The sequence below is a fragment of the Dama dama genome, chromosome 4 (genome assembly GCF_033118175.1).
Source record: "Dama dama isolate Ldn47 chromosome 4, ASM3311817v1, whole genome shotgun sequence".
Taxonomy (NCBI): Eukaryota; Metazoa; Chordata; class Mammalia; order Artiodactyla; family Cervidae; genus Dama; species Dama dama.
Window position 1 is genome coordinate 50,691,211 of NC_083684.1, and position 22,995 is coordinate 50,714,205.

Consider the following 22,995-nt stretch of genomic DNA (forward strand, 5'->3'; position numbering starts at 1 on the left):
CAACGCCCCCCCCCCCCACCACGCCCCCCCCGACCTACTTTACTGTCTCCAAACCCAGCCGCCTGCCTCGTCCCCGGTGACCGGAGGCTTTCTTCCAGGTCCCCCGGTGTTCCATCCGGGCCCACGTTCCATTCGGGCGGCCCGCCGGCGGGTGCCGGGCGACGGCCGCGCAGACTGCGGCAGCGACCTCGCTCCCAGCCGAGACCTGGGCCCGCGCGCCCGCCCTCCGTCAGAGACAGACAGCGCGCGCGCTCCCCAGGGGCTGCCCTCCCCCCTCGCGCGCGTCGGCCCCGGGCTCGCGCCGCCGCCGCCGCGCGCGCGCAGCTCAAGTAAAGGAGGAAAAAAAAAGGGGGAAAAAATAGAAAGCGGCCGCGGCTGCAGCAGCGATCCGCCGCCGTACTGGGCCAGGCCGGGCGGCGGACGCGCAAGCCGGCGATCCGGGGGAGAGGCGGCGGCCATCCAGGGCGGGCCGGGTTTAAAAAAAAAGTCGCGGCAGCGGCGGCGGCTACTCAGGGAAGGAGGCCCGAGGGCCGCGTGCAGCGGGCGGGGGGCGGCTGCGCTGCGTCCCGGAGCCTAGAGCCGCCGGGAGCCGGCCGGCGGGCGAGCGGGCGGAGGCGGCTGCTGGAGCAGCGGCGGCGGCGGCGGCGGCGGCATCTCCTCCTCACATGACCCCACTGTTTGTCCCCGTGATCAGCGCGAGCGGCTCCCGTGTCTCCTCCGTCCCCTCCTGCCGCGCGGCGTGAGCGCCGGGCTCGGGGCCCCCCCGGCCGCCCGCCCCCTCCCCTCCCTCCCTCCCCTCCCCTCCCCTCCCCCCCGGGCCCGGCGCCCCCCCCGCCCCCACCCCCCCATGGACATGCTGGACCCGGGTCTGGATCCCGCTGCCTCGGCCACCGCTGCTGCCGCCGCCAGGTAAGGGAGCCCGGCCGGCCCGTGCCCCCGCGCGCCCTGGTCCCGGCCCTTCGGCCTGGCGACCGGGCCGCCATGATCCCGAGCGGCCGCCCGGCCCAGCTCAAAATGGAGGCCGCGAGGGAGGGGGGACCGGCACGTATACCCCCGGTCCCCGGTTCCCGAAGGGCCGCCGTCCCAGACTGGGCCGGGCGGGATGGGGGCCCTGCACCTGGGCGAAGGGGCGGGGGCGCGGGCAGCCCTGATCCCCTCTTCTTCCTGTGCTCCCCGCAGTCACGACAAGGGACCCGAGGCAGAGGAGGGTGTCGAACTGCAAGAAGGTGAGTGCTCGCGGGGCCCACCGGGGCCGCGACCTGCGCCCGGGAGGGCACTGGGGGCGCCCTGGCCCGCGCCACCTCTGACCATCCCCGCGACCCTCCTCCGACCGTAGGCGGGGACGGGCCTGGGGCGGAGGAGCAGACGGCGGTGGCCATCGCCAGCGTCCAGCAGGCGGCGTTCGGCGACCACAACATCCAGTACCAGTTCCGCACAGAGAATAATGGAGGACAGGTGAGGCGGCGGGCCCGGAGCCCGGCGGGCAAGTGGAGGGTTGAGTCCCGGGCGGGTGGGCGGGCGGGCTGGGAGGGGCTCGGACCTGGCCCCTGCCTGGGCCCCAGCGCGGGTCTCGCTGCTCTGCCGCCCCCTGCAGGTGACGTACCGCGTGGTCCAGGTGACTGATGGTCAGCTGGACGGCCAGGGCGACACATCAGGCGCCGTCAGCGTCGTGTCTACGGCTGCCTTCGCGGGGGGGCAGCAGGCTGTGACCCAGGTGGGTGTGGATGGGGCCACCCAGCGCCCCGGCCCCGCTGCTGCCTCTGTGCCCCCAGGTCCCGCAGCGCCCTTCCCACTGGTAGGTGCTCAGCATCCTCTGGGGGGATGGAGAAGGGGCACTGGACACTGACTTTGTTCTTGGGGAGAGCCAGGGGGGTGGGGCACGTGGGACTGAGATGCCGCCTTCAGGCCCTCAGGTCAGATCTCTTGTTTTGCACGGTGAAACCCGGGGCAAGACCTTCGGAACATCTTTTTTTGTTTGTTTTGTGAAATGGGAATCATGGTCACAGGGCAGTCTCTTCGAGTTAAAAGTGGGTCATCTCCCCAAGTGATTGCTTAGTAGCTATCAAGTTCCAGGGCTGTGAGATACAGGGCAGAGTGGGACACAGGGGTTCCCCACTCTCTGCAGAGAATGCAGTAAACATCAAATATGGTGGCTAGGGGATGGACTGGGGAGCAAAGATGGCTAAGGGTGGCCTCTGTCCTCCTGCTCCCTAGGCTGTTATCCAAAATCCCTTCAGCAATGGTGGCAGCCCGGCTGCTGAGGCTGTCAGTGGGGAGGCCCGATTTGCCTATTTCCCAGCGTCCAGTGTGGGAGATACCACGGCTGTGTCCGTACAGACCACAGACCAGAGCTTGCAGGCTGGAGGTAAAGGAAGGAAGGGGCCAGGGCGGAAGGCAGGGGAGGCAACAGGCCTAGCAGGGAGGGAAGCCCCCCCACCCCTAGCCAGTTCTGACTCTGCCCCCAGTTTTAGCGCTAACCCCCACTTTCCCTGCAGGCCAGTTCTATGTCATGATGACGCCCCAGGACGTACTTCAGACAGGAACGCAGAGGACAATTGCACCTCGGACACACCCCTACTCCCCGTATGTGCAGGAGACCTGGTCCCAGGAGTACGGGATGCTGGGAGGGCCTGTTGTGGGCACCCAAGGAAGAAGTTTTCCTGGGATGGGAACCAGGCAGTTGAATACACAGCAGGCAGTTGGTGTATTTTTTGGTCAGCTTTTGCTTTTCTAGTTTAAGTAAAGACAATACCATTTCCTCTCTCTGTCTCTACATATCGATTTGTCTTGCAGAGATCATTTTTAAGCCTGACTCTTTAATAAACGTTTGGACACATGGCTGGAGGTAACATGTACCCATTTTTTCCATTCTCTTCTAGGAAAATCGACGGAACGAGAACGCCACGGGATGAGAGAAGGAGAGCTCAGCATAATGAAGGTAAGGTCACGTGGGAGCTGCTGGTCCTCACAGGCTCAACCCCAGCTGGGTGTTTGGAGTCACAGATCAGTGGCCAAGTTATTGATCCAAGTGCTCGAGAGGTGTTGGTTGAATGCTGGGAAGGCAGAAGCAGAGCGGTTCCTTGTCAGGAGCATATATAGGCAGGAGGCATGAGCTGTAGTGTATTTGTCATCCTGGCTGGTGACTCTCAAGTAATGCCCAGCAGTTTAAATGGCGAGTTTCACTTTCATGTGTGGATTTTCTGCTCCTCTGGGAAAGTTGGATTGCTCTGGCACAGCTGGACCTGCCTTCCCATGTGGCAACTGGTTTGCTCAAGCCCCCCACCCCACTGCCAGCCTGGCTTCCAGAAGTAGCCCTGATCTGAGAGAAAGTACATCTGAAATGAAATTGTAGGAAGTCTGTGTCTCTGGCTGAGGCTGGAGCGTGAACATGTCCAGGGAACGCTTCCACTCAAATAGCCGTCATTCAGCAGATACTTCCCGAAGGAGGATTCTAGGCTGGGCAGTATGTGCCCTGTGCTAGGTATGGGACCTAGCGTGGAGTGTTTAGGAAACTCAGGGTAGCTCAGGGTAGTGTGTGACTGAACACTGACTGGCGGAGCAGGTGATATTTCCCCAGGGAGGTGGCCTCTGGGAGTGCCTGTCCAGCAGAGGGAAGCCTGGGAAGTCAGGGTGGAGAAGGGTTGCTCCGGGGGTGCTGGTTTGGTTGTAGCAGAGCTTCCCTGTGGAGTGCTTGGGAGGGCCAAGGAGGGCCTTGAATGTCAGGGTGAGGCCTTAAGAGTCCTCGCTGTGTTTGATGGGGAGTGGCTCCCGCAGCTATGCTCTGAGCAGTTCAGGGAGTTCAGACCTTTACTCAGCATATATGTGCTAGGTGCCAGCCCCTGTTCCAGGCCTCACATACACCCAGATAATGGAACAGGCGCCTTGGCTCTCACAGGGTATTCATTCTGGTGGGAGAGACAGAAACTACACAAAGGTACAGTAAGACGTCAGGGAACATAAGTCATATGTCGTGTGAAGGAAGATAAGGCTGGTAAGGACTTGGAGCGTTATGGCGGCAGGGAGCTCTGTGGGCCTCTCTAGAAGTGATGCTTGAGCAGGCACCTGAATGGGCTGGCCACAATCCTGAGGAATAGTCCCAGACAGCGAGGGATAAGCAAGTACAAACACCCAGCCCGAGCTGGAACAGACTCGGTGTGATTGAAGAAGAGCAGAATTCAGGAAAGGAAAGAGGAAGTTGGCAGAGTCGTGGGAGGACTGGCCAGGGCCAGATCACATGGGCCTTGTCACAGGCCCTCCCAGGGCCCCCACTCCTGGATCTTTGTGCTGGTTCAGGGGGAAGTCAGCAGAGGGGTTGTATTTGGAGACTGGATACTAAGGGTGATGGGATGCCAGAAGCTAGGAAAATAGGAGGTGACTGCAGCTGCGGGCCTCAGACAGGACAGGGCATGAAAGGGCGTCAGGGGAGGGGGCAAGCTGTAGGGGAGAAGAGGCCAAGCCTGAAGAATCAGGACTTCATGAATCAGGATTTTATGATGGGGTCAGGTTCGTTTAAAGGGAAGCAGTGAGTGTGAGCTTGGTTTTGGGGTGTGGTGAGTTTGAGGGGTCTCCTGTTGGCTCCCGGGCAGTCCCAGCTCCACTACATACCAGTTGTGTGACCTTGGACTGGTTCTTTGTCTCTGCGCCTGTTTAGTCCTGTGTGCGAATGTGTTAACATGACTACCCCAGAGGCTCAGAGCGAGGGTGCAGCGCGTTGAGACATGAGCCCTCAGCTACCCCCAGCGTAGTGTGCTGCCTGGTAAGACCACAGCAGGCAACTCTGGGAAGATGAGCCAGTCACTGTCCACCCTACTGTCACTCTGCCTCTCCTTGGGTTAATCCAACTCCAAAGTCTTGATGCTTCCTTATCCCACAAAAGCCAGTCCTGCTCATGACCTTGCCCTTGCTGACCAGCTGCAGCCAGCCCACTCTCTGCTAACCTGCAGAACGTTTGACCCACCCTCTGCTCGGCAGCCGCCCTATACCCTTGGCATTCTGGCTCATTTCTCTACCAAAACGGCTCCATTTAAGGTCACCTGTGACGACCTCATTGCCAAATCCACTGGCTTCCTTTCCTGTCTGCACTCCAAGCATCTGACCCTGCCTGTTCCCCTCCTTTTGGGAACGTTCCTTTCTGCTCTCCTTGCCCTGGTTTTCCTTCTGAGCCTGTTCCTGAGAGCAGGGCTTCCTGGTCACCTGGAAAGCTTGTTAATGATCACCATCTCTAGGTCATCCTCACGAGATGCTGAATGGGTAGGTCCGAGAGGGTCTAGACCCTGCACTAGAGTCTAGAGTCTGTGCTAAAACAAGTTCCCCAGGTGACTCTTCATGATGGGTAAAGTTAGGAAACTGCTTTGACTGTTAGTCTCTCTTGGGGTCCAGCCCCTTATTCCAGTGGTCAGGAGAGTGAAACATCAGGCCTGGAGATGGTCAGTCTCCCCAAGTCCCTATCCCCAGTTGTTGGTGTGCATCATTTCCCCCAGGGGAGGGTCTGCGGGCTTTCTCCAGAAAAGTATGTGACTCCAAAAAGATGAGACTGTTCCCTGATGTCCTCCCAGGGCTCCCCCACCCCGTGCACTGCCGACAGCTCTCTTTCTGCTCCATCTCTCTCATGCTCCTCCAGACCCATATTTTGGGGTGCTCGTTCCAAATTTCTATTGCTGGATGTCCTTGAAGCATCTCACACTCAATGTGTCCAAACCAGAACCTGCCGTTGTCCCTCCTTCCCAAAGCCTCCTTCTTCCAGAGCAGCAAGATGAATCTCTGTCATGATTACCCCAGCCAGACCTGAGAGCTAGGCCACTTCAACTCTGCGCTCTCCTTCCCTCACAGCCGCAGGACCCAAGACGCTGTGCCGAAGCGGACCTCAAATCGACCTTTTCTGCTTTTCCCTCTTTCCCTCGTTTCTTGATACCACAGGGGCCCATCTCTGGGCCGCAGGCAGATGTCTTCAGGGGCCCAAGGAAGTCAGTATACTTGGTGTAGCAGAAAGGGGAGTGATGGTCCCCAATAGTGACTGGGGGTCAGTGTGTCTGTCCTGCCTGAAAGGTGGTCTAACAGTGCCCGCTGTTGCTGCCGTGTCGGAATTTGGGCTCACTGCTACCGAACCTCTGAAGAAGCCAGAAATCCAGATCTTTATGTGAAAACTGATTTCTTAGCTGCTTTTTCTATTTCATTGGTTCCTGCTTATACTGTGACCAATTTATTTGTTCTGCTTAATTGGGGTTTAATTTGCTGGGTGTCTTCCCCCAGCTTTTCAAGATGATCTTTAAACCTTTCTTTTTTCTCAGTACAAGCCTTTATAGTTGCAGATTTCAGTCTTATACTGCTTTAGCTTCATCCCATTTGGATACGTTGTGTTTTCTTGTTACTCAATTTGGAATGTTTCTCCTGTTCCTGATTATTTTTTCACTGACCCATGGGATTATTTAGAAATGTGTTGTTTAACTTATGAATGTTTATGGGTTTTCTGGATATCTTTTTTTTTTTTTGAACATTTATCTATTTGGCTGCGTTGGGCCTTTGTTGCATCATGTGGGATCTTTCGTTGCAGTACCCAGACTCTTAAGTTGTGGCGTGAGGGCTTAGTTGCTCCACAGTATGTGGGGTCCTAGCTGGGGTTGAACCCACCTCGCCTGCATTGCCAAGCGGATTCTTCACCACTGGGCCACCAGGGAAGTCCCCTGGTATCTTCTTGTTACTGATTTGTAAATGAGTTTTGTTGTGATCAGAGAACATACTCTGTATATAACTTAAGTCCTTTGAAATGTATTGAGACTTTATTTTATGGCCCTAAATACAGTCTGTCTCGGTGAAAGTTTCTGTGTGTGCTTGAAAAGGCATATCTGCTGATGTGTGTGGAGTGTTCCATCAGTGGTAACTCGGTCAAGTTGGCTGAGAGTGTTCAGATTTTCTATCTTCATTTTTTTGTCTACTTGTTTTGTCAGTTACTGAGGAGTGTTGATATCTCTAGATATATTTGTGGATTTGCCCGTTTCTCCCATTAGTCCTGGCAGATTTTGCCTCTAAGTTGTTTTAAAGGTGGTATGGCTGTGACTGAAGCCTTCTGAGGAACCGACATGGCCTTGGTTTTGACTGGTCTTCCTCCGTTTCAGTTGTGCCGAAGTGGCCGCCCCAAGCCACAGGCCTGACCACATGCCAAGAAGGGCCCCAGACTCGAGAGCCTAGACCCCTCGGGGAAGAGAACACAAGGTCCAGACCCACAGACAGGGCATTCAGGGCCTCACAACCTATTTCTACCACCTTTTCCTATCCCCCGCCCCACCTCCTCACCCTCCAGAGTGTTTGCATGTCCCCTTTTCTGGGTTTCATGATGCCTGTCTGCCTACTGTCCTTCCTCTCAGAAACCAACCCCCATCTTTCCTTTCTAAACCTTTCTCTGAAGAGACACTCCACCCCACTCCACGTTGAAAGCAGTACTCCGCCCTGGCATTCCCCAGGCACTGGGTACTGTCTCCAGTTGTAACTCCCAGTCTGTGGTGTCAGTATCTCCCACTCACGTGAATTTCACGTTGGTGCCGTGAGTCCCAGCAGGACAGCGGTTGAGTCCGCCATGAACTCTGGCCTCGCAGAGGGCCCTGCACACAGTAGGGCAAGCAGTAAGTTTTGAAGAAGTGAATCCAAGCTAAAGGTGTCCCCTACCTCCAGCCCGGCCCCCAGTGAGGAAGCGAGGAGTGGGCATGGGATGCGGCTGCAGCGTGGGGCCCAGGCTCAAGGATGCCAGACTGTGGGAGGGTAGCGAAGGGCAGCCGTCTGCTCGCGAGCTCCTCAGCTGGCACCTCAGAATGGACGTGGAGGCTGGGGCGCACTCTTAGCTCAGCTGCTGTTTGGGGCCCCAGAGTCCCCAAAGACCGTCAGACATGGCTGCCCCGGCTGGGAAGGTTCACTCACCAGGGTAGTGATGGGGCACATGACTGTGTACTCACTGACCCCAGGGCCAGGGTCAGGCGAAGGGCGATAGCAGGCAGTATTCTTATCCCTGTGGTAAAGGGAGGTTGTGGGCAGCAAGAGAGGAGAACAAGGGAGGAAGCAAGTCCGTGTGGGAGGGTGTTGTCACCCGGGCCAGAGTGGGGGCACTTGGAAGGACCGGTCAGCAGAGAGTGGACAAAAGCAAGCGCCAGGGGAAGACAGTCAGGTTTTCCTCTAGTGGCCAGGCACGTTCTTTGAGGGAACAGCTGGGTTGAGGGGCTGTGCTGGCCTCAGAAGGAGACGGGGGTCAGGGGCAGCCTTCTGGCCCACCCCACTTTTCTCACTCGCATCCCAACCCTCTCTCCCAGTCGCGCAAACCTGAGAAAATACCCTCCTCTACCCTCCTTTCCAAACCCCACCCACAGTCTCCCCTCCTCTATAGTGACCACCTGCATCTGTCCATGGACTGCCTTAGCAGGAGGGTGAGAGTGGGGGCCAGCTGGGCTTTCTTGTGTGGCCCTAGCAGTGCCTCGTACTGTGCTTAACAGGTGAGGAAAGTTTGGGACAGCTGTCTCAGTGAGCCCCAAACCAGGGGTCTCAGGCTGCAGTGCAGGCAGCCCCCAGGCCACTGTCCTAAGTCGTGACAGGCCACAGCAGAGACACATATGAGCCCTGTCTGCAGGGGGCAGCTGCCACTCGACTCAGCAGACAGAGTGAGACAGTAGTGTGTTATAAATCACACATCTGGACTTTCCAAGTAAAATCTGCCAGTAGCTTGTCAAACCTGGCCTTCAAGATAGGGTTCGCGGTGTTTCTGGGTGACCCAGTGCCCTGATGACGGGCCAGGCCCCTGAGAACTGCAGTGCCAGCCGGGGAAGCTGAGACTTGCTGCCGGGGCCATGGAGAAGGATTGTAAGCGGAGTGAGATGTGGTCAGACTGGGATTTTAATGATGAAGAGAAAAACAGGACTGTGGGGTCCAGAACTCTGGGGATACATGAGTACCACAATGGAGAATCAAGTTCAGGGGCTGTGGGGACCAGAAAGGGTCACCCGGGTCCTGTGTAAAGGGGCTCTGGCCTCTTCTTGCCTCCCAGGGACACGTGCCCACTGCGCTGCAACTACTTTTTTCAAAAGAGGCCAGTTACATGAACTTTTCTAATTTTCAAATGTTGACTCAAATTTTTCAAAACCTGCTGGGCCAACCAACAAAACAAACCCCGCAGCCCTCAGCTGTCAGTGCTGCCCTGAGGGTATGTGTGGCACTTGAGGGTGGCACTTGAATTTCTTGGTTCCTATTGAGGAGCCATGTGGAGCGGGCTGGTGCCGGCTGCCTGGGTTCAGGTCGGGCCCCTGCACTTGCTGGCCGTGTGACTTCAGGTGGGCCCGGCTGTGCCTCGGCGGCCTTGGCTCTCGTGGCATCTGCCTCGGGAGGTGACTCGCCCGGGCACAGAGGGAGCGCTGTGGACACAGCCTGCTGTTCTCGCCACAGTGGAGCGGAGGCGGAGGGACAAGATCAACAACTGGATCGTCCAGCTTTCAAAAATCATTCCAGATTGTAATGCAGATAATAGCAAGACAGGAGCGGTGAGTGTCCCCCTGGTCCCCCAACCCCCTTGCAGAGAATCCGTCTTGAGCGCTGGACCCTGGAGTCGTCTCAGGCTGAGACGACTGGTGGGCATCGGCCGCCAGGCAGTGCTCACTGATGCTCATGCCCACTGCCCCCCAGAGCAAAGGAGGGATCCTGTCAAAGGCCTGCGACTACATCCGGGAGCTGCGCCAGACCAACCAGCGCATGCAGGAGACCTTCAAGGAGGCTGAGCGGCTGCAGATGGACAATGAGCTCCTGCGGCAACAGGTGAGCCACAGGGCTAGGAGGGCGGGCATGGGGGGCGCCCAGAAACCCCAGGACGCGGGGAGCCAGCTCTGGCTGCTTGTCCCCCTCGTGTCTGGCAGATTGAGGAGCTGAAGAATGAGAACGCCGTGCTCCGCGCCCAGCTGCAGCAGCACAACCTGGAGATGGTGGGCGAGAGCGCCCGGCAGTAACACCACCTACCACGCGGTGGGGGCCGCCTCCGGGCCCCCACCGTCCCCTTACCCAGCCCTTAGCACAGAGAGGGACAAACGCCCCTCCCCCAGCTGCGTTTTTTATAGTAGATTTTTAACAAAAAAAAATGGGGAGAAATAATGCATTTCTGTGGATAAGCGCCCACCACCCTCCTCAACTTGGAAACCATATCCCCTCCCCCATTTGTCCGTCTCCCTTCTCCCGGCCCCCACTCAACCCAGCACTTCTAGTGGTCTCACCTGGAGGCCAGAGGGAGGAGGACAGAGCCCCTGCCACACCCCGCTGCCTCCTCGGACTCTCGAGGTACTGAGACCAGGGTGCTTATGGGGAGGAGGGGGTCCTGCGGGGGGCCTGGACCCAAGCAGGGAGGCCATGTCCCACCCCACCTCTTGTTTCTGGAACCCTGCTCCCCTCTGGGTGTGTGAGTGTGTTCTAATTTTCTTTATGGAAAAAATGGACAAAAAAAATAGAGAGAGAGAGGTATTTAACTGCAATAAACTGGCCCCATGTGGCCTCGCCTTGTCTGTCTGTCTCTGTCCATCTGAGATGTGGGGAGAGGGTCTGGGGTCTATGCAGGGCTCCTGGGGACAGGGCCTCGCTCTTCTGTTCATGGCCGTGTACCAGTCCCGGCCATCCCGCGCCGCCCGGTACCCAGTGTGTTGGTTGTACAGATGGAAGAATTAAGGAATGAATAGTGTCTTTGAGGCCCCAGGTGGTGCGTATGTGGGGTGGGGGGCAGGGGGAGCCAGGGTCAAGGACATGCCACATGTTTTTGGAGGAGAGGCTGGGGTCTTTCATGTCACCAGTTCCTAAAAACAGGACTATCTCCTGACCCTGCCCTTCTGGGCTAACGCCCTCCCCTCCGCACCAGCCAATGGTGGGGCCTGGCCTTGAGCCCCCCACCCCCAGGGAGGGCAGATGGCCAGGAAGCCAGGCTTGGCCCGTCAGCCTGTCGCCTTGCACCGCGGCTCTGGCGCCTGTGCCGTGACCCCTGCCCCTGGTTGATGATGAAACCTGGCCTGAGCTGAGATGATGCAGTGATGCCTGGGGGATGCTGCTGTGTCTCCCTGTGGGTGAGCATGCAGTCCCCATGCAACTCCCAGCCACTCCTAGAATCTAGGTCTGGTCACCTTGCTGAGCTCGCCACCCTGCACCCATCCCAGATACCTCCAGCTGCTTTCTTCCTTGCCTCTGAGAGCCCTGTCTCCTATCTTGGCCATTCCTCTGTTGGAGAGTGAGGCTGTGTGCAGCTGGGGGAGCCTAACAGATGTCAGGAAACTGTTACTTCCCAGAGTCCCCTGTTTTCATGCTTTTCAAATGGGCCTTGGCAGCAGTTCAGGGCCAGGAAGAAGAGTTCATTCCTTGGCAGCACCATCCCCAGGCTTGTAGGGGTGTCACTGGATGGCCCGGGAGTGAGAGAAGATGGCCAAGGGCCCATCTCTGGAGTCACAGTCTGCTGTTCCCCTGGGCTGAGTGCACCCTAAGATGGTTCAGGTCGTACGTAGCAATGAGATCGCCACAGCCAGGCAGCCTTGGTTCAGCTGCTCTTCCCATCATGTGCAGGAAGCCAGCCCTCCAAAGAAAAGCCTGATTTGTAGTGTTTGTCAACATCTGTGGTGTAAGTACACCCACCAGTGGGTTTTCACCAGTGGGGGTTTCAAGGTGCCAACATGATGTTCCTGACTGGCGATGGGATGCACACGGTGCACTCATTGAGGAGCCAGTACACGCGTGGTCCAGCAGACCCACCGTGCCCTCCTGTGTTTTCTGGAGGCAGGAAAGCCTGGTGATGAGGGCACAGGACCCAGGGCGGAGGCCCAAATCTGCCTCTGGCTAACCAAGCTTTGGCAGTGTCCTAAATCTTTGCCTCCGGCTCCTCGCCCTAAAAAGTGAAGAAGATGAGTCTCTGGACTTCCCTGATGGGAGTCCAGTGGTTAAGAATCCACCTGCCAATGCAGGGGACATGGGTTTGATCCCCAGTCTGGGAAGAGTCCGCATGCCACGGGGTAACTAAGCCCATGCTCCATGACTACTAAGCCTGTGTGCTGCAACTACGGAAGCCCGCACACTCCAGAGGCCCTGCTGTGTGACAAGAGAAACCACTGCAACAAGAATCCTAGGCACCACAAGGAAGAGTAGCCCCACTCCCGCAACTAGAGAAAGCCCATGTGCAGCAATGAAAGACCCCAGGGCAGCCATAAATATATAAATAATGCATTTTTAATTAAAAAGTCTTAGGTGAGCATGGTGGGCTCCTCTCCCAGGAGCAGGGTTTGGGAAGCCAGGGAGTCGGTGGCTGAGAAGGCAGCTAGGGCCCTGAAAGCAGAGCAGAGCTCAGGATGGGGCGGGCAGGAGCTGCTCAGAGGCAAGGTCGCACGGGCTGAGTTAAGACAGAAATGAGTCAGTGTATCTGTTGGCTTGCAAAGTGCAGTCATCATGTTAGCTGTTACCGTCACCACTGTCCTTTCTGGCCAAAACTTCACAGGAACATTTCCCAGATCCACAGGGCCACATCTTAAGGTTCTGACCCTTGAGAAACCCCACACATGTGCTGGGGGCTCCTGTGGACACAAACTCCTGCACACAAGCATCACTGTTCCCTCCCAGAAGCCAACCTCAATCCAATGCCTCTGTGGTTGACTGAGTGCCTGCTCTGCATCAAGTCCTATCCTAGATAGTGGTGACCAAGCTGGGAACAAGGTAGATGAGAGAATATTCTCATGGAGCTGACATCCTGGTCAGGGAATTCGTGAACTTAAAAACAAGGAAACACTTGTGTTTAGGAAATGCTGTTCATGAATAACATAAAAGATGATGGGAGAGTGATGAGGGGTGTGGGAAGTGACAGCCATACTGCTTGTGAATGACAAGGTCAGGAACGGTGGGGATGGAAGACACCTTACTCCTGCTCTTTGATCCGTTCTACCGCAGGGGCAAAGGGGGGAAATTTTTTTCCTGAAATCAACAAGGTGATGTCATGTCAGGGAATGTGTCTCCCAGGTGGCTGACTAGAGGCGTGTGTCAGCGGTCGTGTCTGCCCCACCTCTGGACACACCTCTGTCGGCTGAGGGTGACACAACCCTGTTCCCTGTCACCTCTGTTCCCGCTTATCTCTCCCGTCTTTTCGGCGCCACCACCTTCTTGGAAATGAGTTGGGCCAAAGGGGAGAGGGCTTAGCATCCCCGCCTCCCCCAGGAGGACCCATAAAAGCAACTGTAACTGGACTCCCAGACAGCAGAGCAGGTCCTAGACGTAACGGCAGGACGGCCAGACAGACGGCTCAATGGCACTGAACACGCAGATCCGGGCCACCTGCCTTCTGCTCCTTGTCCTGCTCAGCCTGACCAGCGGCTCCGTTCTGCCTCCCCAGGTGAGAGCACAGGGCCTGGAATTGCAGCAGCTCCTGGGAGATGACTGCGGAGGGCAGCGGGAGACCCCCAGCATGGGGGCGGAGGTCAGGGCGAGGAAAGGGGGGACAGGCAGCTGCTCAGAGCGCAGAGATGGGGTACCGAGCGGCAGGATCTGGGGGCCCGTCTCTAGTTCCACAGTGATTTACTGAGTGCCTTCTCAGCAGTAAGTCCTGTTCTAGACAGCGGTGACCAAGCGGTAATAGTCTCATGGAGCTTGAATATTCTCATGAATATTCTCATACATCCTGGGCAGGAAACCAGCCAATGAACTTAAAACAAGGAAACACTTGTGTTTAGGAAATGCTATTCCATGAATAACGTAAAAGATGGTGGGCGAGTGATGGTGGGGGTTGGCTATTTTGTGAGAAAATGTTATTTGACCTATGTTTGGGAGGATAAGAGAAGGGGGCAGCCAGCTGAGACTGAGGTGGGGGCAAGCACGATAGACCCGAGGAGCAGAGGGCTGGGTGAGTAAAGGAGATGGTAATTGGAGACAAGACCGAGGGGTAGCCGTGCCAAGTCTTATAGGCAAGTGCAGAGGAAGCCCTGCAGGCCTGGGAAATGGGGAAAGCTGAGATCTGACTGATAACATGGGGAACGGGTAGTAAGGGGCAAGATACAGGGTGGGGACAGGCTTCCGGGCCACGGAGGGTCCTATGGAAGAGTGAGCAGCTGTAGAGAGAGGAGGAGACAGGTCTGGGATGTTTGCAGACAGGAGAACCACCCATGGGAAGGTGAGGCCACTCCTGCGACTCCAGCTGAGCCAGGAGATGCCAACCCCCAGGGAGGCGCTGCTCCGGGGGAGCTAGACTGAGAGCTCTGCCGGGGCCCTGCCATCCTCAGTACCCTCTTTTGCTTTCCACAGACACGACAGCTCACAGACCTCCAGACCCAGGACACAGCTAGAGTGGCAGCTGGCTTGACGGTGAGAGCCCCTGGGACTCCCCTCTGAGCCTCGCCTGCTTTCCCGTGCCTGTGCCCCCTGAGCCCGGCTCACTGCCCTTCCTTCCCACAGCCCGTGCTCCAGAGGCGGAGACGAGACACCCACTTTCCCATCTGCATCTTCTGCTGCGGCTGCTGTCGTAAAGGCACGTGTGGGATGTGCTGCAAGACGTAGGACCACCCCCCAACCCCCGCCGTGCCCTCTTCCCTTATTTATTCCTGCTGCCTTCCAACACTCGGTGAATAGTCTTGAAATAAAATGGCCGGTTCTAGCTCCTGTTTTCCAAACCAGAGTCTCTGTTCTCTTTGCTCCCTGCCCAGGTCTAGGCCAGAGGCTTGTCTTGGGCCCTGTCTCGGAGGGCCAGTCCTCCTCAGTGGCGTGTGCAGGGTCTCTGTGTGCTGGGAGGTCACAAGGAAGCTTGGTGAAGGACATCTGTTTTCTCTTCTTCCCCCACTTCAAAAGGCCTCGAATTTACTTTGCCAGAGTAGGGAGTGAAAGTTCAAGTTTCCTCTTTGAAATCTTCTCAAAAACAGGGGTAAATTCAGATCCCTAGCAAGGGTTCTCAGAGCAAGGTCTGGGGACTCCTCCAGGGCTCCACAAAGTGGAGACAACTCAGATGCCACCCATCTTTCTCACACTTGTTTTCTTGAGAACAGACTGTGGAGCTCTCCAGAGGCCCCATGACATGTGTTGATGTTATCCTTCTGACAGCTAGCTGATGGAGTGCTTTGGGTCTTGTGCTTTAAAAATGTCTCAGTTTTGGGACTTCCCTGGTGATGCAGTGGTTAAGAGTCTCAGGCTCGATCCCTGCTACAGGAACTGGGATCCCACGCACTGTGGGGCAACCAAGCCCAGGCTCCACAACAAGAGAAGCCGCGGCAAAGAGAAGCCTGCACATCACAACTAGAGAGTAGCCCCCCACTGGCTGTAAGTAGAGAAAGCTCACTTGCAACAGCAAAGAACCAGTGCAGCCAAAAAAATAGTAAAAGATAAAAAATACCTAGTTTCAATTTCTAATAGATAAAGCAACTATAGAGATGACTCACTAGAACAAAAAGTTTTTGAAGTTCTCAAGTTTTCAGAGTACAAAGGGGTTCTGAGACCAAAAAGTTTGAGAACCACTGGCCTTCAGGGAGCAGACAGGTGCAGTAAATGAGTGAGGCCTGATGGATTTGTTTCATAGGAGCGTCTTCAGTTGTATGCGCTCGGTAAGGACACACTTGGCCTAGGACCCATAGGACAATACCATTCACCTGCACAGGGCTTGAATTCCCTCCCTTTCTTCTTCAAAACTGCATTCCTCTCAATTTATCTGATTTGCCCACTTTTGATAGAAGAGGAGATGCAAGATGCATTTCATTATCATCTTAGCCTGTGAGAGCACATCGTCACTAGCACAGTGATACAGGGCCTCAGCCACTTGGCCTCAGTATTGTGTAAAGATAGGGAGTGGGGAGGCTGGGGGCCCCCTTCAACGAGGGCTGCCAGGCAGGGCTGCCACGCCCACTGGAGGGCCAAACATCACGAGAGCTACTTTTCAAAAGAAGGTGGCGATCCTTATTTTTATGTGAAATTTCCTGATTCCTAAAATCTTGGCAACTGATGAAAGGAATCTGATTTTTAAAAAATCAACACTCTGGGAGCCAAACTAAACCCAGCTGGGAGCCAGATTGGTTCTGCACACCATCAGCTTCTGCCTCGGAAGCCACAAGAGGCTTGTCCTCTGTGAGAGGTTTTCCTAAACAGAGACGGAAGGACAGGGAGAGGAAGGGCTGTGTGGGCAGCTTGGCTGCACCTCCCAGCTGTGGGATCTCTCAAGCGTCCTCACCCCACTCTGAAACCCCACCTCCTCATCTGTAAAAGGAGAGAAGCTTCTAGAATCTTCAGTTCTTTGGACTGTCATGATGCTCAGCAACAGAAGAGTGTGAAGCAGTTTTGGAAACCGTCCAATGCCTCATTGACGGGAAGGATTCATACTGACAGAGGAGGTGGAGGCCTCTCAGACCCTCCTCATAAATAAATACCCCGGAGGTGGGAAACTCGAAATTGCTGATTGCATTTCATGACACCAGGGCTTTTTGAAAAAGTATTTCATCTTATTTATTTATTTGGCTGCACTGGGTGTTAATTGGGACACGCGGAATCTTTGTTGTGGCATGTGGGATCTAGTTCCCTGACCAGGAAGTGAACCTGGGCCCCCTGTATCGGGAGCCAAGAGTCTTAGCCACTGGACCACCAGGGTCATTCCCATACCAGTGCTCTTCTCTCAGCTTAGCCAGTCCTCCAGGTGGTCCTAGTGATGGGAAACAGAGGTACCCAAACATCAGTGTTCAACCAAATCTCCCAGAAGGACTAGTAAAAGGTAGACTTGGCAGGTCCAGGGTGGGGCCTGGAATGAGCATTTCTAACAAGCTCCCAGCTGATACTGCTGCTGCTGGCCTGGAGGCCACACTTCGAAGACTCCTGCTGTTGGCTGACGGCAGAGAGCGCCTCTGGGTTAGACCAAGCACCTGCTCCCAGTCAAGAGCATGTGGAGCAAGTGGGCGCAAGGGCTTGATCCTGCCCTGAGATGAATTTTGCTCAGTCTGTACAACGTTTTAGGTAACAGTTGGGCAAATACCTAAAGACTGAGATATTTCACACAAAAATGTGAACTCCGGCTGTTACAGACTGAACTAGGTCCCTCTGAAATTTATATGCTGGGGTTTCCCTGGCAGGTCTTTCCTGGTGGCTCAGATGATAAAGAATCTGCCTGTAATGCAAGAGATCTGGGTTCAATCCCTGGGCTGGGAAGATCCCCTGGAGAAGGGAATGGCTACCCACTCCAGTATTCTGGCCTGGAGAATTCCATTGACTGTATAGTCCATGGGGTCGCAAAGAGTCGGATACAACTGAACAACTTTCACTCTCTGGCAGTCTAGTAGTTAGGACTCAACTCAGTGCTTTCACTGCTGGGGCCTGGGTTCAACGCTTGGTTGGGGAACTAAGATCTTGCAAGTCACATGGCCAATTAATTAATTAAATGTAAATGTTGGAGTCTTAACCCCCAATGCAGTTGTGTGACCTTATTTGGTGAGAAGGTCTTTTGTTTCTTTTTCATTGTTTGCAGTTGTGTGACCTTATTTGGTGAGAAGGTCTTTTGTTTTTTTTTTTCATTGTTTGGCTCAATATGTGCGATCTTAGTTCCTGCACCAGGGATCAAACCCCCATCCCCTGTGTTGGAAGTGCGGTGTCTTAATCACTGGACCATCAGGGAAGTCCTTTGATAGAGTCTTTACAGGGATAATCACGTTAAAATGAGGTCATTAGGTGGGTCCTAATCCAGTAGGTTTGGTGTGCTAATAAAAAGTGAAAATTTGGACACAGAGACCCACATATAGGAGAACACCATGTGGATGTGGCGACCTCTAGTCTCCCGCACCATGAAACAATTTGTTGCTATTGTTCAGTGCTAAGTCGTGTCTGATTCTGGTTTCCCTCTCCTTCACTATCTTCTGGAGTTTGCTCAAACTCACGTCCACTGAGTTGGTTATGCCATCCAACCATCTCATCCTCTGCTGTCCCCTTCTCATCCTGCCCCAATCTTTCCAAGCATCAGTGTCTTTTCCAGTGAGTTGGCTCTTAACATCAGTGGCCAAAGTATTGGAGCTTCAGCATCAGTCCTTCCAATGAACACCCAGGACTGATCTTCTTTAGAATGGACTGGTTGGATCTCCTTGCAGTCCAAGGGACTCTCAAGAGCCTTCTCCAGCATCACAGTTCAAAAGCATCAGTCTTTTGGTGTTCAGCCTTCTTTATGGTCCAAGTCTCACATCCGTACATGACTACTGGTAAAACCATAGCCATGAGACAATAAACTCTATTTTTTAAGCCACCTGATCTATGAAGCTTTGTCACAGTCACCCTAGCAAACTTGCTTTGTCTGGTAAGACCCGGTGATCGGGCAGCACTGGTAGCTGGATCTGAGTGGCACCTCGCCTTTCTGCGGCACAGGCTCCCAGGTCCCTGAGTCCTCCTGTGGGCTGGAGACCCAGGTGCAGATCTCAGCAACAGCACCCTCTGTGGGACACACTCACCGGTGCAGCCCGCCCCCAGGGACAGCCTTCGGTTCACACCCAGGGAGATGGTGGGCCCCCCAAACTAGACACACAACTCCAACGCAGCTGGTGTTGACGTGGAAGGCTGTGACATATGAGTCCTCCAAGATCTCCGTGTCCTCCCCCGAAGCCCACCCACCAGGTCCCTCTCTTCTCTGGGACCCAGGCGTTCAGGCCCCACCCCACTCTCAATGGGCCTTTGTCCCTGACTGGGAAAGGCACGGGCAGAGTCTGACATCATGAAGCCTGAGGTGGGGGTGGGACTCCCCATCCCCCCCCCCCCCCCCCCCCATTCCAGGCTTCTCTGACTCTTCACTCCCCAGTCTGAGGGATTTCCCCGCCTCGACCCATCCCCTGTGCCTCAGGGCCGGGCTCTCCCTTGGGAGAAAAGGCCCTCTCTCCCTCCCTTCCTCCCCACTGCTCTGGCCCGAAGGAGGACAGAAGATGCCCCAGTGTGGCTGAGCAGCTCATGATCAAGCCACTACTACACTTAGGGGACGACAGAGGATGAGATGGTTGGATGGCATCACCGACTCATTGGACATGAGTTTGGGTAAACTCCCGGAGTCGGTGATGGACAGGGAGGCCTGGCATGCTGAGGTTCATGGGGTCTCAAAGAGTCAGACACGACTGAGCAACTGAACTGAGCACTTAGTCACACCACCACCATGCAAAGGTCATGACTGGGCCTGGGGCAGCAGGAGGATCCCCATGGAATCTGCACACAGAGGGTCCCCATTCAGCTCAGAGAGTCAGCGCAGCCCGGGCTGGGCACCCTCACGCACCAGGCACTGTGCTAGGGGACACAAGGGTGAACAAGACAGACAGACAGATAGACAGACAGGCGGAAACCTGAGCTCAGATGCCAGTGGGGAAACAGCTCACTGAGGGTGCAGGTGGGCGAACAAGGTGCTGAGGGCCGTGGAAGGACCAGGCAGCATTTAAATATTTCATTTATGGTTGTGCTGGGTCTTCACTGCTGCTCGCAGGCTTCCTCTACTTGAAGCGAGTGGGGGCTGCTCTTCGTTGTGGAATGAGGGCTTCTCCTTGCCAGTAGCTTCTCTTGTCGCAGGGCATGAGCTCTAGAACACAGGATCAGTAGTTGTGGGGCAAGGATGTGGGTGCTCTGCGACATGTGGGATCTTCCTAGACCAGAGATTGAATCCATGTCTCCTGTATTGGCAAGCAGATTCTTTACCACTGAGTCACAGAGGAAGCCCCCGGGGCAGCTTTTAAACAGGGGGGCTCAGCTTGGCGAGAGGGGCTGATCGGCAGCAGATCGGGAAGTGGAACAGGGCAGGGGAGTTTCCAGGAGGAAGGAACAGTGCCAAGGCCTCCAGTGAGGGTATTGGAGAAACACACTCATGCACCCACTCTGCATTTAGGAAGTTTAATTCAGGAGTCCATCTCCCCTCAGGGTAGAGTGGGAGGAAGCAAAGCCCTGTCCTCCTGAAGGTCATGTTCTCACGGGAGGAGACAGTTAATACATAAAGTCATTTCCAATGGGAAGAAGAGCCTGGAAGAGAATAGACCAGGGTGTGGGCACCAAACATGACATCCTCTAGGGAGGATGAGGGGACTAAAGCTGAGAGTGAGCTCTAGAGGCTGCCTCCTCCTGGTCACACTGGCCTCTATGGCCTCCCGGGCCTAAGGTTATCAGTAGCATTGCCACCAAGATTCCCTTGAAGCTGAGGACTACATGTTCTGCATCTCAGCCTGAGACTTCCAGAGATGTTAGAGCACCCCCCCCACCCCAACCTGGAACCCAGATCTAGGGTACGCGGGGATGGAGCGAGGAACGAGTGAGGCAGCCACCCCCAGCCCCTCCAGGAAGGAGCTCGTGGAACCCAGGCGTCAGGCTGCCCAGTCCGAGCTGTGGTGACAAGGGCCCTTTGTGCCCCCCTCCCCCGGGGGCAGGGAGGAGCTGGGCCCTGGAGGCAGGCGGCCCCTGGCACCCGGGGGGAGGGGAGGGGCTGGCGAGTGGGGGCCTAGACCCTGGGAGGCCAGGGGACTGCGAGCAGGGCCGGCGGAGCAGAGGGTGCAGAAGCAAGAGCATCAAGTGAGTACTGCAGCTGAGAGTGCTGGGGACGCGGAGGAGAGCAGAGGACCCGGGTTGAGGGCACGGGGCAGGGTCGGCCAGGGCGCGGGCAACGCAGGGCGTTCTGGGCCGTGGATGGTGGCTGTGAGCGGCCACTAATTTCGGATGGGGGAGGGTGCTGCTCAGGACCGTGCTGGGCGTGGGCTGGGATAATGGCACAGACACTGACAGTGCTTTGGGAGGAAACCATAGAGAGAGAGAGAGAGAATGAGGCGCCCTCCTCAGCACCCCTCCGGTGGAGATTCTGCCCTGGGGCTCCTAGGTTTGTGGCAGTTGGGGTGGAAGTGGTCCAGGGCCGGGAGAAGAGCAAAAGGATGCCCAGGTGATCACAGGTCTGTATCCTGCCATCTGGGAGGGGACGGGGGTGGGGGCAAGTTCCAGAACTGAGCACACGATAGGAGCATGTGTGCATAGGCGCGTGCACCTCTCTGAGTGAGCCTTAATCCACGTCAGTGTTTCTCAGTCTTTTTTTTTAACATCTCACTAAGGAAACCTTTCAGACTTGCTTTTTCTAAACCCACTTCCCCCATGAAATCTTAAGATAATGGATGGACTGTTTGTGTTTATGTACCACAGCCTTTTAGAGAGCCACAAACCATCATAATAACTCAGGCTTTTCTGGACCCCATCCCCAAGAACCAGTTTTCATCCATATTCAGAATGCGTGGTCTACACGCTTGGTTCATAAGTCTGGGCCCGTGGCCCTCACCTGTGTCTACCCGCCATACCTCCCTGAGGCAGGTACAAAGATGGCATCTGCCGTGTGTTCTTCGGCAGGGGTCTGGGTGGGGCTGGCCACAGCCACACCTCTGTGTGTGTGCCGGTCCGAGTGCCTTTGGGACCATAGCACGCAGTGCGTGTGCCTGATGGCCACGCCTGTGCCTGTCCAGGTGTGTGGTGGGCAGGAGGGTGCAGGTGTGTGTGAGTATCTGCTGCACATGGGTTCCGGTGCCTGTTGATGTGTGCAAGGTCCTGGGCAGTGCTGTTGGGGTGGGCCGGCTCCTTCTGGTTTTGCCCAGATCTGTAACATTTCATACCAGCATTTGCATATGTCTGACTGCGTGCATCTGTCCGTGGGAAGACAGTGTCAGAGGCCAAGAAAGCAGCCACTTGGAAACCCTGGCTCCAACCCGAGGCGATCCACAGGGCAACCGGGTGCTGGGGACTCACTAACCCCAGTCCCTGGTCCTTCCTGGCTCCACTCAGAGCCCGGCCAGGCATTCCCAGCTCTTCTCTCGACCCCACCTACCTCAGAAGCCCCCCAGGATGAGGCGCCCTCACCCTGAGGGAACAGGCCTCTTTTGTAACCAGGCTCTGGCCTCTGGAGGGTGAGGACACCAGGGGCCGTCTGTGGGGCGGGAGAGGGCGGCAGGAATTCCCGCGGCATGTTGGGAATGCTGATGCTGTGAAACCCAGTCATTGATGGGGCTGGGTCCCTGCCTGCCACCCCCAGGCCTCAGCCATGGGACAAGTGCTCCCTTGCCCCATTCACACCCCTCACCTCCCCCCACCCCAAAGCTCTGCTGCTCCCCTTGGCTTCCCTGGAGTTCTCCATCGTGGCTTGCCACGGGAGGTGACCACAGAGTAGCTTTGAGGCTGCTTGGGAGGGTCTCAAACAACCAGAGGCCATGGGCAACAGAGACTGTGTGGGTAGCCTGACAATGGCCACGACTCGTGGTGGATCCTGAGGGCGGGGGTGGGGGATGTTCGGGCCCCCACCTCCTTGCACCTGTCTGATTCTTGCTCCAGGTTGGCCGGCTGACAGCTGCAAGTGGGACCAGAAGCCATTCCCAACTCAGGGAGACAGAGGTGAGGGGGGAGGGTTCCAACTTCCCTTCCTCCTGGCTTTTCCTGCTTCCTCTTGCTCATCCAAACTTGGCTCTAATCTTACTTTCTGGAGATCCCCAAAGGCATCATGGTGATGAAGATAATTATTAGCACGTCACTAACCATGTAGATACCTTCACCAGCTCAATGGACATGAATCTAAGCAAACTCCGGGAAACAGTGAAGGACAGGGAAGCCTAGCATGCTGCAGTCCATGGGGTCGCAAAGAGTTTGACATGACTGAGCAACTGAATAACAACAAACCCACGTAGAGTCAGGACAGTTTGGAGGTGAGGTCTGCGACCCTGGACAGGCAGACAGGGCTTGAATCCTAGCTCTGCTGCTTGCTGGCTGTGTGACCTTGGGCAAGTTACTCAATCTTGCTGGAGCTCAGCTACAAAAACAGGATAATAATTGCACCTACCTCCAATGAATTTGTATAGTAGAGTACCATGGGTGGTACATGGTTGATGCCACAGATGTGTCTGTGATCATAAATACTAATAGCAGCAGCAGCTAACATCTGAATGGGCTGCTTCCCAAAATCTTACCTGAAGTCTTACTTTTCACTTCCCTGGGCCTTGAACACTCTCCTCTCCCCTCTCCAGCTCTGCTCACTTGCTGTAC

General features: G+C 55.8%; 2 protein-coding genes across 3 annotated transcripts; both read left to right on the forward strand.

Moving 5' to 3' along the window:
* The first annotated feature begins 837 nt into the window (after positions 1-837).
* USF2 (upstream transcription factor 2, c-fos interacting) lies at positions 838-10,517 on the forward strand. 2 transcript variants are annotated; one of them, XM_061139027.1, is made up of 10 exons: positions 838-909; positions 1,180-1,226; positions 1,337-1,455; positions 1,595-1,795; positions 2,215-2,365; positions 2,496-2,583; positions 2,880-2,938; positions 9,418-9,512; positions 9,655-9,783; positions 9,882-10,517. In XM_061139027.1, the coding sequence occupies exons 1-10, from the start codon at positions 848-850 to the stop codon at positions 9,969-9,971; spliced, it is 1,041 nt and encodes a 346-aa protein (XP_060995010.1). In that variant the 5' UTR covers positions 838-847; the 3' UTR covers positions 9,972-10,517. The 2 variants fall into 2 exon arrangements, with proteins under 2 accessions (XP_060995010.1, XP_060995011.1); XM_061139028.1 differs by having other exon boundaries at positions 842-909; positions 1,595-1,714.
* An 853-nt stretch (positions 10,518-11,370) lies between these two features.
* On the forward strand, positions 11,371-14,617 carry HAMP (hepcidin antimicrobial peptide). The gene is made up of 3 exons (XM_061135301.1): positions 11,371-13,363; positions 14,269-14,328; positions 14,419-14,617. The coding sequence occupies exons 1-3, from the start codon at positions 13,277-13,279 to the stop codon at positions 14,518-14,520; spliced, it is 249 nt and encodes an 82-aa protein (XP_060991284.1). The 5' UTR covers positions 11,371-13,276; the 3' UTR covers positions 14,521-14,617.
* The last annotated feature ends 8,378 nt before the right edge of the window (positions 14,618-22,995 follow it).

Bases quoted from the DNA above. Each gene is read 5' to 3' on its own strand.
- USF2 (XM_061139027.1), top strand. From the start codon at position 848: ATGGACATGCTGGACCCGGGTCTGGATCCCGCTGCCTCGGCCACCGCT. The intron at 1,227-1,336 runs GTGAGTGCTCGC...CTCCGACCGTAG, and splicing joins GGGTGTCGAACTGCAAGAAG to GCGGGGACGGGCCTGGGGCG. The intron at 2,366-2,495 runs GTAAAGGAAGGA...CTTTCCCTGCAG, and splicing joins CCAGAGCTTGCAGGCTGGAG to GCCAGTTCTATGTCATGATG.
- HAMP (XM_061135301.1), top strand. From the start codon at position 13,277: ATGGCACTGAACACGCAGATCCGGGCCACCTGCCTTCTGCTCCTTGTC. The intron at 13,364-14,268 runs GTGAGAGCACAG...TGCTTTCCACAG, and splicing joins GCTCCGTTCTGCCTCCCCAG to ACACGACAGCTCACAGACCT. The intron at 14,329-14,418 runs GTGAGAGCCCCT...TCCTTCCCACAG, and splicing joins GAGTGGCAGCTGGCTTGACG to CCCGTGCTCCAGAGGCGGAG.